The sequence below is a fragment of the Arachis ipaensis genome, chromosome B7 (assembly GCF_059453495.1).
Source record: "Arachis ipaensis isolate K30076 ecotype BB chromosome B7, ASM5945349v1, whole genome shotgun sequence".
NCBI lineage: Eukaryota > Viridiplantae > Streptophyta > Magnoliopsida > Fabales > Fabaceae > Arachis > Arachis ipaensis.
Genome location: NC_142442.1, coordinates 133149972 through 133166047, shown reverse-complemented (window position 1 = coordinate 133166047; position 16076 = coordinate 133149972). Strand labels below are relative to the sequence as shown.

Genomic DNA, 16076 nt, shown 5'->3' with positions numbered 1-16076 from the left:
AAATATATAACTATTTTTTTAGTTAAAATTAAATAAAATACTATAATTTAGACTTGCAATATCAATATATTAATAGTAAAATAAAAAAAATATAATATTATATAAAAAAATATTTAAATCATAATTATAATTTATGATTAAAATCATAATTTAAATATTTTAAATAGAATAATTTCATTTAAAAAATTCATAATTTAAACATAATTTTTATACACTTAATTGAGTTAATATATTTAATATTATATTTAAAAAACACAAATAATACACATCATATTATTTATTTATTAATTAAATTATTATAATTTAAATTAATTTTAATAAAATAATTTAAAATTATAATTTCAATTTTATCGCGAAAGGTTATTACACTTGTTATTATTGAAAATTTGAAAGGATAAGGAAGGAAAAGTTTCAAGCTCTGGAAGAGTAAGCAAGGGATTATAGAAGAGATAAAATTAGCGTTCATACTTCTATGTTGGTAGAATCTTTCATGAAGATTTGGAACAGCTTTTTGTTGCTTAATTAACCATGCAAAGGTTTAGCCTTTGCACAAGTACTAAAAATACATTAACGTACCCATCGCTCTTGTTTTCTTCCATAAGGAACCACATTAGTCAAGGTTCTCATAAATGTGCTCTTCTTCTGTATAAACAAACTCGCCGCGAAGGTCTCTATGATCCCAACGTTGTCCCTTTGTTGTTCAAGGCTTGTGTTTCTTTTTCAATTCTTCACCACGTTAAGGCCTTGCATGCCGAGTCCATTAAAGCTGGTTCACATTGTGATGTGTTCATTGGAACAGCATTGGTTGGAACTTATTCAAAATGTGGTCTCCTTGGGGACTCCCGCAAGGTGTTTGATACAATGCCTGACAGAAATGTTGTCACTTGGAATGCAATGATTGGTGGGTACTTGAGAGCTGGGGACAAACAATCTGCCTCCTCAATGTTTGAGGCGATGCCGGGGAAGACTCCCGTGTCTTGGAGCCAGATGATTGATGGGTTTGCAAGGAACGGGGATACTGCTGCTGCTAGGAGGTTGTTCAATAAGGTTCCGGACGAGGCGAAGAACGTAGTGACGTGGACTGTGATGGTTGATGGGTATGCTAGGAATGGGGATATGGAAGCTGCCAGGGAGATCTTTGAACAGATGCCAATGAGGAACTGCTTTGTGTGGTCATCTATGATTTGTGGTTATTGCAAGAAGGGCAGTGTCGAGGAGGCTGGGGTGATTTTCGAGCGCGTTCCAGAACGCAACGTGGAGATTTGGAATTCAATGATTGCTGGGTATGTCCAAAATGGATTTGGTGAAAAAGCACTGCAGCTTTTTGAGGAAATGAAGGGTGAAGGGTTTGAACCGGATGAATTCACTGTTGTTAGTGTTTTATCTGCATGTTCTCAGCTGGGACTCCTGGATGCCGGTAAGGAAATCCATAACATGATAAAGCAGAAAGGGATGAGGTTGAGTCCCTTTGTTGTGAGTGGATTGGTTGATATGTATGCAAAATGTGGGGACCTGGTCAATGCAAGGTTGGTATTTGAAGCATCAGAGTCCATTGAGAAGAACATCATCTGCTGGAACGCAATGATTTCAGGCTTTGCCATCAATGGAAAATTCCATGAAGTCCTTGAGTGTTTTGGCAGATTGGAGGAATCAAATATAAAGCCTGATCCAATCACCTGTCTCATTGTGCTCTCTGCTTGTGCTCATGGTGGTTTGGTAAATGAAGCTTTGGAAGTAGCAGCTAAAATGGAAAGATATGGAATTGAAATAGGAATCAGACATTATGGATGCATGGTTGACCTATTGGGAAGAGCAGGGAGGTTAAAGAGGGCTTATGACTTGATAAAGAGAATGCCAATGAAACCGAATGACGCCGTTTTTGGGGCACTGCTTGGTGCGTGCCGGATTCATTCAGACGTGCAAATGGCAGAACAAGTAATGAAGTTACTCGGTGCAAGCACTGTTTCAAGTTCTGATTCTTTCAATGTGCTTCTGTTCAATACCTATGCAGCTTCTGAAAAATGGGAGAAATGTGAACAGATGAGGATCAGAGTAGATGAAAGAATTCAAAAGACACCTGGGTGCAGTTCATTCATCTTTAGTGCTTCGTCCATGTTCACTTGGACAAAGTAATATATTAAAAACAAAAGGATTTGATCTCTATCATAACTGTTATATAACTTTGAGCTCCTTGACGAGATCACCATAGTTGCTACTTGCTACCCCAATTTTGGGATATTGTCCCAATAGATCACTTTAATCACTGAAGATATTAAGGTGTAAACAACAAGCTGGTTCAATGGAATCCAAGACTTTCTACAAAAGTGAATAACTTAAATGCCTTTTAATATCCTTCATTTATAAGTCACAATCACTAAAGTGTGTACCTAGAAGTTAGAATGGGGACTGCCAAGCAATGTCAAAATCAAGATAGACTATTGACCACCTCAGAATTGGTATGTTGAAGGTATACAGACTTTTCATACATGATTGCTCAAATTCGTTTCCCAATCAAAATAGTGGGAAAGAAAATATCTGCTGTTACTAAAATACATATACAGAAAGTGCACATTTATGATCTCTCATTCTCAAAAGCTCTCAATTGATAATTATACAACTCGAAAAGACTCAGCTATCTTCTTCAAATCATTGTAGTGTCTCTTCCACTGAAGACCTGCAATGAGGACAACATTCTGTTATTTTCTGTTAACATTTTCAAGCATTTTTTCTTTTTTTTTTTATGCCTGTCCAGACTTGATGATGCAAGACTGCTTAGAAGAGAATAAATATACATACCACTGCCTGTTACACCAAACAGGTACAAGCGATTTCCAGCTGCAGTAGCAGTAATAAAAATATGAGGAGGCTCTAGCTCAAACTGGTAGTATGTTCTTCCATTGTGTTCTGCTACGTCTGAACTTAGAACCTTTCCCTCGACATTGTCCCCAATCATTTCCGGACCAAATGCATTGATGACTTTCTCTGGAGGTCCGATTTTTTCTATTGTAGCATCATCACCAAGATCTGTACACAGTCAACATTTTATTATTTACCATGAAGTTTCACTGCTGTTTTCATTTCAATCTTATTTTCAATCTCTTTAAAAATACAAAAAGAATAAAAGAAAACTCACTATCAGCAAATCTAAGAACAGGAGCAACAACGACAAACAGATGCCCTTGCTTAGAGTTTGCAAATCTCAAATCTATCTCAGTGCCACCAAGATCTGCTATTGATACTGGTACCTGTTAAGCATATGTAGTGACGATTACAAATATATATAGTGTAAGCAATGCTAGGAATGGCAATGGCCACCGCGGACTTGTGCAATTACTTGTAGATTTTTGTATGGGTCGCATTAAATAATTCAAGGATAATTAGTATGTCCTACAGAATATGTTTCTGTCCTGTGATTATCTTAAAAGTTCTTTCTTGCACTTTAAGTAATTTCTACCTCAAAACTTAATCAATAGTTCATATAACAGAAATCTTGCTGGATTGTTTCGCAGCTTTAAACAAAAAAATTAATTGATCATTACCTCTTCCCATTCCTCAGGTACTCGGAAAGCGTATGGTATAATAGGACTCCATCCAACACCATGTCCACCGGACTTATCATCCGGCCTGCGGTATGTCCTCCAACCTGTCTGATCAAATGCTTGTCCACGTTATGTCATTGTCACTTGAAATCAATATCAGAGCAGACACTTCGAACTCTAAATGGAAAATATTTAGAAACAAAAGTTGAGTAAGAAACATTGTATGCTTCTAATTTCATAAATGGAGAAAAAGCTGAGGGTTTTTTCAATGAACACTGGGTAGCTTGATATAACTTTTGACACCTTTAAGATTATCAAGTATTAACTAGAGTTAGACCACATAACCAATCTTTTAAACCAACTCATAAATAGTTTTTTCTATCTTCGCTAGGATCTGAAGTTGAAGAAGAACAACACTACAAAGAACAGCTTCATTCACACCACTGATACTACCAAGGACAAAGCATCCCCCATGTTCTCTCATAACAATACATATGATTAAAACTTGCATCTATTGAATATGTTCCTAGTTTTTATCACTTGTGCAACAACCCCCCTTGGCATCATCACAATACCTTTATCATAAGCTTCCATGTGAAATTTGAATGCTATTTCTAGTGGTTTATTATTCAACAATGAGTGGGAAAAGAACACTAATTAACTACAGAATCAAAACAATGAATGGTTATGTCTCCAAACAAGGATAAACTATGTTATTCCAAAACAACTTTTCGTCTGGCTCTGACAGGCCAGGGATTCTCCCTGCTAGAAGACCTTGTTTCACAACCGCAAAACACTCCCCTGGAAAACCCAACAAGCACACCCCAGAAGCCAAAACCGCTCTTCTGTTCACCAAAGACAAAGTGGAACATCTCTGGCTTTCTTCATTGGTCAAACAACTCCCCTTTGATACTGAATCAGCTGAAGCTCTTTGAACTCCATTTTGTAATGGAGAGGGTTGTATATTCACTTGATGGTGGTTCCTCCAGGAAAGAAAACAGGGTGTGGACAAGGCTGTTGCCATGTCCACACAAGATTTTTATGTGATTGAAATGAACAATGGAATCGGTATGCTGAGGAACCCGAGAGAAAATCTTAGCAAGCGTGGAGAAAGATTAAGGCAGAATGTTGAGGTCTTAATATATATGGCTATGCATGGTTAGTTTGGTCAAAGTGCTCTAGACTTGTGTGGATACGGTTCTATTATCATCAAGGTTCTGAAAACCGAACCGGTCATCGAATCGTTCTGGCTACTGGTTCAGTGCTTTACAGGTTCAACCGTAGTTCAACCAAAATAACCGTTTTATAATAAATAATAAATAAAATATAAATAAAAATAATAAAACATAATTATAATTTGTATACCAAAAAGAAGAATCGTTAATGCTGGCAAAAACCATATAGCTTTATGATGTTTCGGTGCCTGAATTCTGTGAATGCTTTGATCTCATTTTCAAATGCCTTCCAATTGAACTTATCATCCGCATCTGATTCCATGTGAAGGTTTTTCCACAGCAACAACCATACCTGAAGGCAACTCAGCCTTGTAAACAGATCATTGCCCTCCAATGCCAATGAGATATTTGTCATCAAAATTATTGGCAGCGTTAATGATGGTTTCAAATGCCATTTTTTCCATCATGACTCCATATGAAAAATTGTTCTTCTGGTTGCATTTCTTTCAAACACCAAATAATCCAAAGATAAGAAGCAGAACCAATAACATGACCAAAGTTAAGCTTGACCTACCATTAAAATTAGATGGAATTGTGCCAGAAAAATTGTTGCGAGAGAGATTCAACCACTGCAACTGCTTTAATTCTCCAAGCACTCTTGGTATTGTTCCATTCAACAAATTCCCACTAAGATCAAGAGAATAAACAATAAAGAGCTCCGAATGACTTGAAGTCAGAGGGGATGCTTCCTTCTAGTTTGTTGTTGCTCAAGTTCAATTCCAACAAATTAGGTAACAGAATAACTTCAGCAAGGTTCAAATCAAGAATTATCAGAACCAAATTAATCAATTCATAGAACCAGAGCATATCAGAATCAATATTCAAGATCATTAACAATCCTAAATCACAGTAATGACTAATGATAACAACAATTGAAGAAGCAAGATGAAAATTTATAGATTAACTAACCAATTAAAAGTTTAAAACAACAATTACAGTTTAAAAAAAAAAAAACTTCTAAAGAGAGCAGAGATTGTAGTATCGTTGTGAAAAATCCAATTCGACCAGGCTTAGTCAAGGGAGAAGAATCAGAAGATGAATGTACTTACCTACTCAATCAATTAAGGAACGAACTAGATCCTTCAAGACACAGCACAGAGCGGGACAAGGAGCACGACGGTGGGGCTGAAGAACGACCACGACGAAACAGGAGGATTGAAGAACGACCACGACGAACCAGGCGGCGACAGTGCGACCAACGACGGCGCGATGGAGGCTAGGGTTGTGTTTTGGGGAGAAATAATGAGAGTATGTATGAGACTGAGGAATCAGGAATGGGGCTCGAGAGGGGGGCAAGGGCTTCACGTCACTTAGGACGACACTGCGTGACGTTAAGGAGTGGTGGCGGTGGCTGCGATTTCCATGGCTGACTTCGCAACGGAAAGGGTTGCGCGAATCTCCAAGCTGGCTCCACAAACTTGCGACGGTGAGTGACTTCGACGGAGGTGTTGCGACGGCGATGGTGGCTGGACGGAGGTTGCGCCGGAAGCTCGAGGTGGAGACTGCATGCGTGACCACTGAGTGCGAGAGGTGAGAGTGGAGGGCTGCAGGGTGGAGGCTCGTGGAGTCTGAGTGAACTGAAGAGGGAAGGCCAGGGTTCGTTTCTGACTTTTTTGGATCTGTGGGCAAAACGCAGCGTTTTTGATAAAATTTAAAAAACCGGCCGAATTACGATTCAATTCGACCGACCGGTTCTCAACCGATTCGACGGTTCAACATCGATTCTTGAATTTGGCAGTTTTACCTTCTGTTCGAACCGTATTTTCTAATAGTTTCCGGTTCGAACCGGTTTTCAGAACATTGATTATCATTGTGGCAGTGAACTAGTGAAACTCGCACTTCCCTTTGCTAAAAAGTGCTAGAAGGTTGCGATTTCTGGACTCGGTGCCTCACACGTGTTGAGATGAGGTGTTTGGGGAATATTGATTTTTCTCTTCTGTGTATTTAAGTTTTTTTTTTTCCCTATAGTAACAAATCATTGCTATGCCCTTAATAATTTAGATGAACTATTATTATTATATTTTTAGTATTTTAAAAATAAAATAAAAAAACAAAAGTGACGTTTCATTTCATAAAATTAATGTACATAAATATTGCTTTGCGTTTAAATGGATAATTAAAGAGAGAAAATAATTTTAAAACGTATTTAAAATTAATGGCAAATAATATGTTTTATGTTTAGATAGCTTTTAAAAATGTGAAATTCTAATTCTCAATAAGACAAAGAAGTTCAATTTTCTCCTTTTTCTCTGACTCACTTCAAAATGCGTTTAGATTAATTAACACTTAAAATTAATATATATTTCTTAATTAAATATAATATATATAGATTTTTACATGTAATTGCATAAAAAATATAATATAGGTTTATATGTTAATGCAATGTATATTAATTTTGACCATTTTTTGCGGGACAAGTTTTGTTCTAAACTATTTTATTTTGACAAATTTAAAAATTAACAAGTTAAATCACGATATTAGTCCAAATAATAGTTGTTAGTAATAATGACCATCTATCACTTTTAAAAGATAGTCTTGTATATATTTTATTGTAAAATAATTTTATATGTACATTTAATTATATAAATAATCATTTAAAATAAATAAACATGATTATATATGCTGTATAAAATATTATATGCATCGGTGCAACAAAATTAAATTTTAAAATTTTTATATTTAAATTCAAATAATATAACTTTTAAATTTATAGTTATGTTCAAATTAGTATTTTGTATAACAAATTATATATATTTATTATTTCTTTCAAAAACGATAATTTATCTAATTATTACATTGATTATTATAATTTAAAAAATAAAAAAATTTATCCTATACATGACACACACAGGTTGTTACACTTGTTTAAGATACTAATTTTGTTTACGTGGCGATAATACAGTAAAACTATATTAAAACAGGGTATATAAAAGCGAAAATTTAAAATAATATTTAACTGCATTTGACGGCCTGGCAGTGTATATAACTATATAAGTATCCCTCTGTTACCCCAAAATCTTTTATCTTTCATAAGGCTTTGTATCTCGCACAGCACCCACCATCACTTGCATCGCGCGAGAGAAACAAAGAAAGAAAAGGCAGGGTTTGTTCTTGCGCCATGAGTCACAGAGGAATGGACGACGATGATGAGGAGGAGTACGAGGAGGACGAGCAGGTAGCCGACTTCGATGAGGAGGCAGAGGAGGAAGAGGACGATAGGGGGCGCGGCAGCGGCGGCAGGAAACGTCGGAGATCTGATTTCATCGATGATGATGCTGAGGAGGTGGATGAGGATGAGGAGGAGGAGGACGATGACGATGATTATGGGGGTGGTGGCGGCCGCAGGCGCCAGAATAGGAAAGCCTCTGCTTCTCATTTCTTCGATGACATAGCGGAGGTGGATTCAGATGGGGAAGAAGAAGAAGAGGAAGGGGAGGACGGTACGTTTATTTTTCTTCTGTTCATTTGCTTTTCTCTTTATTGTAATTCGATTATATTGGCAAATTCTATTAGATATGAAAGGGGGAAGAAATTAGGGTTGCAACTGGGGATTTAGGGTTTCATTTTTGTTCATCGTTTTGTTCTTCTTTGGAACTGGTTAAAGTGGCGAGCATAGAGATTATTAGGAGGTTGCGATCGAGTTGAAGAGGAAGTCAATTAGGATTGGGGTTTGTGTGGTTAACAATCAATTTCTTACCGGCGGAGCTGCTGTTGGGTAGTCCTTAAGCTGCTGACTATGTATATGCTATGCACATGAGTGTTATTCTGATGAATTGGATGAACAGGTTCTGTGTACTTGAGTATGTCGTTGGTCAGATAGGATTGGTTTTGCACGGAGATTTGTCAATTGTACGATGCTGTTTAGGTTTGATCAAACTTAGATGGATCTCTATTACCAGTATGTTCTGACTGTTCCTGATTTCCCTTCATTTTATTTCCCATTGCTACGGAGGATTGATATGTATGTTTACAGTTATGGTGACTTGTAGTTAAGTTTTTATTGATTTGGAGTTTGGAAAACTTCCCTTTGTTGGAATGAACTTTCTCAAACTGAAACATGAATTATGTTGTAGCCTGCCAGTGATGAATTATGCAGACATTGCTGAAAATCAATTTCGTTAGACCTGGTTTTATATTTGATATTTGATCTTTCTGTAGCCCTTTACTTTATATCTGACTTGTTTTGTGTCAGAAACATGAACTATAATATATGGAGGGGCCAGGGTTCTCCAAAACCACTAATAGTTTCAAAGACATGGACATAACTGTACTTGTATATTTTACTTATAACCATGACGAGCTCAAGAGTACTTGTATATTTTACTTATAACCATGACGAGCTCAAGAGTAGGCAATAGGCTCTATATTTGTCTCTTCTATTTGTCTGAATCCCAGTGTTCTATTTTACATTTCCCCCCCAATATGACTGATGTTACATAGTGAATGGGATTGTAGAGTTTTCACAAATACATTCATTTAGGGTCTGTTTGCTTCAGGGAAATCGGTGCTAAGAAATAACTTCTCATGTATTTGGATAAATTGTTTAAATAATTAAGCTGCGAAAAAAAAAAAAAATCCAGTTTCATATTTTTAATAAATTTGAAAAGAGTGACTTGTGAGAAAATCTGTATAGCTTTTCAATCATATAAAAAAGATATAAGTTCATAATCACTCATTTCCTACCCTAAAGCTGTAACAAATGCACTTTCATAGTGTATGAAGTGCTATAAATCTTATCTATGCCTTTTCTGAATGGATGAATTCTGGTAAGATTTGAATTTTCTGTGTGTATAAGCTACCTTGCATAATTACGTCAAATATCTTAATTAGCTAACAATAATCTGACGGTGCAGATTTCTTTGTTGATAATGGAAATGATATTCCTGAGGACAATGTCGGTAGGAGCAGACTTCATAGGCCTTTGCATGAGCAAGATGAAGATTTTGAAGCTTTAGAAAGACACATCCAGGAAAGATATGCAAGGCGTGTGGAATCTTTTGATGAAGAGGCTACAGATGTAGAACAGCAAGCTCTTTTGCCATCTGTTAGAGATCCAAAGCTGTGGATGGTGAAATGCATGGTATGACCCAACCGATTTTGTGATAATCTTTTGCAAAGATATAGAAGCATGTTATATATTCTTCTGTTGATGTTCATTAGATTGGTCGTGAGCGAGAGACAGCTGTTTGCCTTATGCAAAAGTATATAGATAAGGGGGCTGAATTGCAAATCAGGTCAGCTATTGCCCTTGATCATCTTAAAAACTATATTTATGTGGAAGCAGATAAAGAGGCCCACGTGAGAGAGGTAATGTCATGTGAAACATGTTTTAGTTACTGATCATGTGTATCGTTATCAACAATATTCTGTACCTTTTTCATAGTTTTCATATTTTTTAGGCTATTAAGGGTTTAAGGAACATATATGGGGTGTCAAAAATAACACTAGTTCCAATAAGAGAAATGACGGATGTGCTGTCAGTTGAAAGCAAAGCAATTGATCTTGCCAGAGATACTTGGGTCAGAATGAAGATTGGCACATATAAAGGGGACCTTGCCAAGGTATGCATCATATTCTAGGCAAATTATTCATACTACCGTTTTGGCTGCTATATTCACTATCAAACTGTATCTTCTGTAGGTAGTTGATGTTGATAATGTGAGGCAGAGGGTTACGGTGAAACTGATTCCAAGGATAGACTTGCAGGCGCTTGCAAATAAACTGGTATGAAATGCTTAAATGTCTTATTAAATTCTTAGTTTCCATATTGGAGTCGTACCAACTTGAGTCTCTTGTTGTGAAAATGATGTATCATGCAGGAAGGTAGAGAAGTTGTGAAAAAGAAGGCGTTTGTCCCTCCTCCTCGTTTTTTGAATGTTGATGAAGCTAGGTAACTCGTGATTATCTCCTCTATAAGTGAATGTCTTCTGTTTCCCGGGAATTTTCTCCTTCCTAGTCTTATAGATGTTCAATCTGGAGAGTAAATAAGTCAGAGGGTAGTCCAATAACTAGTTAGAAATGACAAAGTGATTAGTAAAATCTATTCACAAAACCATTGGGAAAAAAATTAGCTTTAATAGATCATCCATAGGCATGCTTTGTTGATAGGACATGATATCATTGACTGATCCATGTGTCCAATCCCTTCTCATTGTACTAGGTTTGATAGTGGTGGTTGTTCCTGTTCTTCTTCCTGGTCTGATAGACTGTGTGTTTTATACAGGGAACTGCATATTCGTGTCGAGCATAGACGTGATGCCTATGGGGAAAGATTTGATGCAATTGGAGGAATGATGTTTAAGGATGGATTCTTATACAAAACTGTATCAATAAAATCCATTAATGCTCAAAACATCAAACCTACTTTGAATGAACTTGAAAAATTTCGAAAACCTGGTGAGAGTGGTGACAGCGATGTAGCAAGTCTGTCAACTTTGTTCGCTAACAGAAAGAAAGGCCATTTTATGAAAGGTGATGCTGTAATCGTTGTGAAGGGTGATTTGAAGAAGTTGAAGGGGTGGGTGGAGAAAGTAGATGAAGATAATGTTCATATAAGACCAGAATTGAAGGGTCTTCCTGTAAGTATAAATTTTTAATTGGCTAGTTTCTTTCCGAAATGTGCTTTTTTTCCCCCAAGGTTTTGTAATGAATTATTTCCATGATGATTTAGTTACCTTTTATTCCACCAGAAAACCCTTGCTGTAAATGAAAGGGAACTTTGTAAATATTTTGAACCTGGAAACCACGTTAAGGTTGTTACTGGTGCTCAAGAGGGTGCTACCGGCATGGTTGTGAAGGTGGAACAGCATGTATTGATTCTATTATCCGACACAACAAAAGAACATGTGAGCTCAATGGTCCCTACATAAAGTTGATCTAGGGTTTGTGAATTTTTGCTTTTATATGTAGCACAAAAGTGACATGGAAATGTCCTCTCTTCAGATCCGTGTGTTTGCAGATGATGTTGTGGAGAGTTCTGAAGTGACCACTGGAATTACAAAAATTGGGGACTATGAACTTCGTGATCTTGTATTGTTAGAGTAAGTCGTTTGTTGATCTTGAGATCATCTTAAATTCTTACCTGTATATCATGGTTCACACTTCTCTCACTTTTAACTATGCATGTGCAGTAATATGGACTTTGGTGTAATAATTCGTGTAGAAAGCGAGGCATTTCAGGTTACTTTGTTACTTTGAGCCAATACTTTAGTACCTTTTTTATTCGTTTAAAAGGAATTTTTTATTATTTTATTAACATCATCATGTGTTACATTTTTATAGGTTCTTAAGGGGACTGCAGACAGGCCTGAAGTTGCACTTGTTAAATTAAGAGAGATTAAATGTAAGATAGAGAAGAAAATAAATGCGCAGGATAAGCATAAGAATACAGTCTCAGTAAAGGATGTTGTGCGAGTTGTCGAAGGTCCTTGCCATGTAAGATTCTATAACTTATGCCTTATTTCTTTCTTTAGAGTTCTTGTTCAGATGATCAGCTTTCTTGATTCTTTTGAAGGGAAAATCTGGTCCTGTGGAGCACATATTTAGGGGGTTCTTGTTCATCTATGATCGCCATCATCTTGAACATGCAGGCTTTATATGTGCTAGGGCTGGCTCGTGTATGGTCGTTGGAGGTTCACGTTCGAGTGGTGACAGAAACGTAGCCAGTTCTTCATCCTTTATTTATTTTAATTTTTAATTTTTAAATTATGCATTTTGGTTTTTTAGTTTGATTCATGCAAATATGTCTTGGTTAAGTTGTTCCATGTCTTCTCAGGGTGATGCCTACTCGAGATTCCCTGGCCTTAGAACTCCACCTCGTATTCCCCAGTCCCCGAGAAGGTTTTCACGAGGAGGGCCTCCAATTGATTGTATGTTAAATCTTTTATATTTTAATTTTCAGATGTACTGGAATATTGAGTTAAAGTACCATTTGATGCTTCTTTTGACGAGAGAGATTTGATGATTTCTTTTAATGTGATTTAGCTGGAGGAAGGCACAGGGGTGGAAGAGGACACGATGGTTTGGCTGGTGCAACAGTCAAAGTACGCCAGGGTGCTTATAAAGGTTATCGTGGACGTGTAATAGAAGTTAAAGGCACAACAGTTCGGGTTGAATTGGAGTCCCAAATGAAGGTTGTGACGGGTAGGTTGCCTAGTCTTTTTTGAAAACACCTGCAATGCTTGTATTTTTATGCGGCGTGTTTCTCTTACTTATCTGACTTGTGTTTGCTGCAGTTGATCGCAACCATATATCGGATAATGTAGCTGTAACCCCACAGCGGTAAGTTGCATGCATGTATTCTTAACAATTTGTTAACTGCACTCAACAGAGGATACTTACCCATTTGACCATGTCTTTAACCAGTGAAACTCGATATTCGATTGGATGTGAAACCCCAATGCATCCTTCTCGAACTCCCCTACATCCATATATGACCCCTATGAGAGATCCTGGAGGTTTGTTTAATCTATTTTATGACACTAGAGGCGTTCCTATTTGATTAACTGATTAACATAACTGCTAATAATGTTCACTGGACTGCCATTTGTAGCAACTCCTATACATGATGGAATGAGGACACCAAGGCGTGACCGGGCATGGAATCCTTATACCCCAATGAGTCCGACAAGGTTTGCATTATTGTCATCCTTCCGATGTGACATAGTGTATATTGCTTCTTTTTGTAATTTGTCCATTCCTATTTTATTCTGAATATATATATTATCGATAACCTTTGTGCAAGTCTCATGATATCTCTTATGCTAAAGAGTGGTTGGAAAGCTTTGCTCTTCTGACATGTTTGGGCATCCAGTTATAGGTTAGAGAAATGGGGGAATTATTTGCAAAATCAAAGGGGGAAAATGATGGCCCATTTCTCTCTCCTACTGTTGTGTCTTCCATTGCCAGCTGATACCTGACTCCTGTTATGTTTTTTCTCCCTATCAACAACCCTGTTGAATGACCTACATTTCCTCAACTTCTCGTCAATCTTTACTTGAGGCTTGTTACATGCCATCTTCCAACAAGCACAGCACTCCTCCCTCTTATTTACAGACAATGGCTTATTGGTTTGGCATGTGTTATTTGATGGATTGCTTCTTTTATCTAACAGAATAGGAGAAATATAGGAGAGTATATTTGTTTAAATTCTTCAATTTTGTAATATATTTCAATGTCCAAAACATAAAACTATAGTTTAAGAGGGTTATAAGAAGCACTTCTAGTTTATAGTGACTGTTAAGTACTTTCGAGTTACATGTGGGTTTCATTATTATATTTGTTGTAAGGCGTATGTGATATATGTATTATGCATTCTGATGGTGAAAACTAATCAGGGACTGGGAAGATGGAAATCCAGGCTCATGGGGAACCAGCCCACAGTCCCAGGTCACAAAACAGTTTCTTAACTTATAATATGCCTTGGAATTTGTATGGCATGAACAAAAAATCTTATTTTCTCTTTTTGCTTTGACGTTTTCAGGCAGGAAGCTCACCTTCACGGCTATATGAAGCCCCCACTCCTGGTGCTGGTTGGGGTAGCACTCCTGGCGGAAACTATAATGAGGCTGGAACACCGCATGACTCATATGGTAGTACTTTTTTACTTTTCTCCATGATATCAAATATTTAGTATTTTAATACTAATATCCCATCTTGGGGGTGGGATTGTTTTGCAGTAAATGTTGCGAGCCCATATTTACCATCAACACCTGGTGGGCAGCCTATGACGCCAAATTCCGCGGTGTATCTTCCCAGTACCCCTGGAGGACCACCCATGACTCCAGGAACTGGTGGTCTGGACATGATGTCCCCAGTTTTAGGTAGCTATCTGTTTTGTAGTTAACATATTGCACATAGATTTACTCTCTGTGTTGGTGTTATTACAAGCATCTATGGTATACCAAATTCTCATCAAGTCATCAAGTAATGATTATTAACAAACATGCTCTCTGTAGTGGACTAGTGACTGGCTGGAATGTAGATTCATTCATGTGATTGATATTTTTTGTCACTTATTTGGTTAACTTATCAGTAAGATTTCGATTGGTAGTGTGTATCTTTGTCAGGTTGTCAATTTGATGGTTTGATTTTGTTGTAGGTGGGGACAATGAGGGGCCATGGTTTATGCCAGACATATTAGTTAATGTACACAGGCCAGGTGAAGAATCTGTTGGAGTTATAAGAGAGGTTCTTCCGGTATGTGATCCTAGAAGCTTTGGTTTTATACACGTTTTTGTTTGTTGCTTTCGAATTTGTATACATAGTTTTTCAAGCCGACCTTCTTATTTGACCAATTATTGTTTTGAATTTTAGTTATATGTGCGGTATTTAACCTTCCTAGTTAATGGAACTGTATTCATTTGGCCTGATTATACTGTTAATGGACATTGTAATTATCCGTTTGTTCAGGATGGGTCTTGCAAGGTAGCGCTTGGCTCAAGTGGAAATGGTGAAACGATAACTGCCCTTCCCAATGAAATGGAGGCCGTGGTGCCAAGGAAATCAGACAAAATAAAGATAATGGGTGGAGCATTGAGGGGGTCTACAGGCAAGTTGATTGGTGTAGATGGTACTGATGGTATTGTAAAGGTAGATGACACATTGGAAGTCAAGATTTTAGACCTAGTTATTTTGGCCAAATTAGCTCAACCATGATTAGGCTTGTCTTGGGAAAAAAATTTACTCTAAATGCACAAGCTTTTCGTCCTTCATACGTCTCTTGTGCTCTCCGTTTTTGTCCTTCGGAAGTTGGTAAATTTAAGTTTTGCTGCATATTATTAGTAATACACTCTCTTTAACTAATGAACCAATTATATTTTAACGGTCCGGCCATTTTTTTCACCCAAAATCTGAACCAATCCGACTCTATTAGACGTCGCTAACAGAGGGTGGTATATGGCACACACATCGCACAAATTTATTCGTCATCCTTATATCTTAAATATCTCATGAACAATCCCTGGCTTCGGTTAACCTTTTGTCCCAATGGAATTTTCTTAAGTTTTCAAAGCACACGGATAGTGAACACATGAAACATTCATCCACTACTGGTAATTTATTAGTCGTGATGACCAAACAAGAAGGGATTCCCAAAGAGAGAACAAAACAAAAATAGAATAAGAGATACAAAATGTTAAAAATAGAAACCAAGACAATAGCCGGGGAACCGAGAACTTGCCACTATTATATTTACCAGAAAATATTGACTTTTTTGTTAATTTTTGATCTTTTTATAAAAAATATTAGCTTTATAATACTTTTCATTTAATATGTAAAGTAGCATTTGTTTTCATATGTTGAA

At 37.0% G+C, this 16076-nt stretch overlaps 3 protein-coding genes across 3 annotated transcripts; 2 read left to right on the top strand and 1 right to left on the bottom strand.

Moving 5' to 3' along the window:
• The first annotated feature begins 424 nt into the window (after positions 1-424).
• LOC107605971 (pentatricopeptide repeat-containing protein At3g21470-like) lies at positions 425-2368 on the top strand. Its single transcript, XM_016307932.3, has one exon. The coding sequence runs from the start codon at positions 529-531 to the stop codon at positions 2131-2133; it is 1605 nt and encodes a 534-aa protein (XP_016163418.3). The 5' UTR covers positions 425-528; the 3' UTR covers positions 2134-2368.
• Positions 2369-2453: 85 nt separating this feature from the next.
• On the bottom strand, positions 2454-4705 carry LOC107605972 (psbP domain-containing protein 4, chloroplastic). Its single transcript, XM_088493747.1, has 6 exons — positions 4268-4705; positions 3981-3982; positions 3540-3643; positions 3134-3245; positions 2797-3024; positions 2454-2674 (listed from the first exon to the last, which is right to left on the bottom strand). Exons 1-6 carry the CDS (start codon positions 4561-4563, stop codon positions 2610-2612), a joined length of 807 nt encoding a protein of 268 aa, XP_088349873.1. The 5' UTR covers positions 4564-4705; the 3' UTR covers positions 2454-2609.
• A 3063-nt stretch (positions 4706-7768) lies between these two features.
• GTA2 (global transcription factor group A2) lies at positions 7769-15486 on the top strand. Its single transcript, XM_016307930.3, has 22 exons — positions 7769-8214; positions 9628-9854; positions 9935-10081; positions 10174-10335; positions 10415-10498; positions 10594-10664; positions 10998-11352; positions 11464-11619; positions 11717-11814; positions 11905-11953; positions 12056-12208; positions 12288-12431; positions 12549-12642; positions 12758-12916; positions 13009-13054; positions 13139-13230; positions 13326-13404; positions 14110-14161; positions 14256-14364; positions 14452-14595; positions 14874-14971; positions 15185-15486. The coding sequence occupies exons 1-22, from the start codon at positions 7893-7895 to the stop codon at positions 15428-15430; spliced, it is 3087 nt and encodes a 1028-aa protein (XP_016163416.1). The 5' UTR covers positions 7769-7892; the 3' UTR covers positions 15431-15486.
• The last annotated feature ends 590 nt before the right edge of the window (positions 15487-16076 follow it).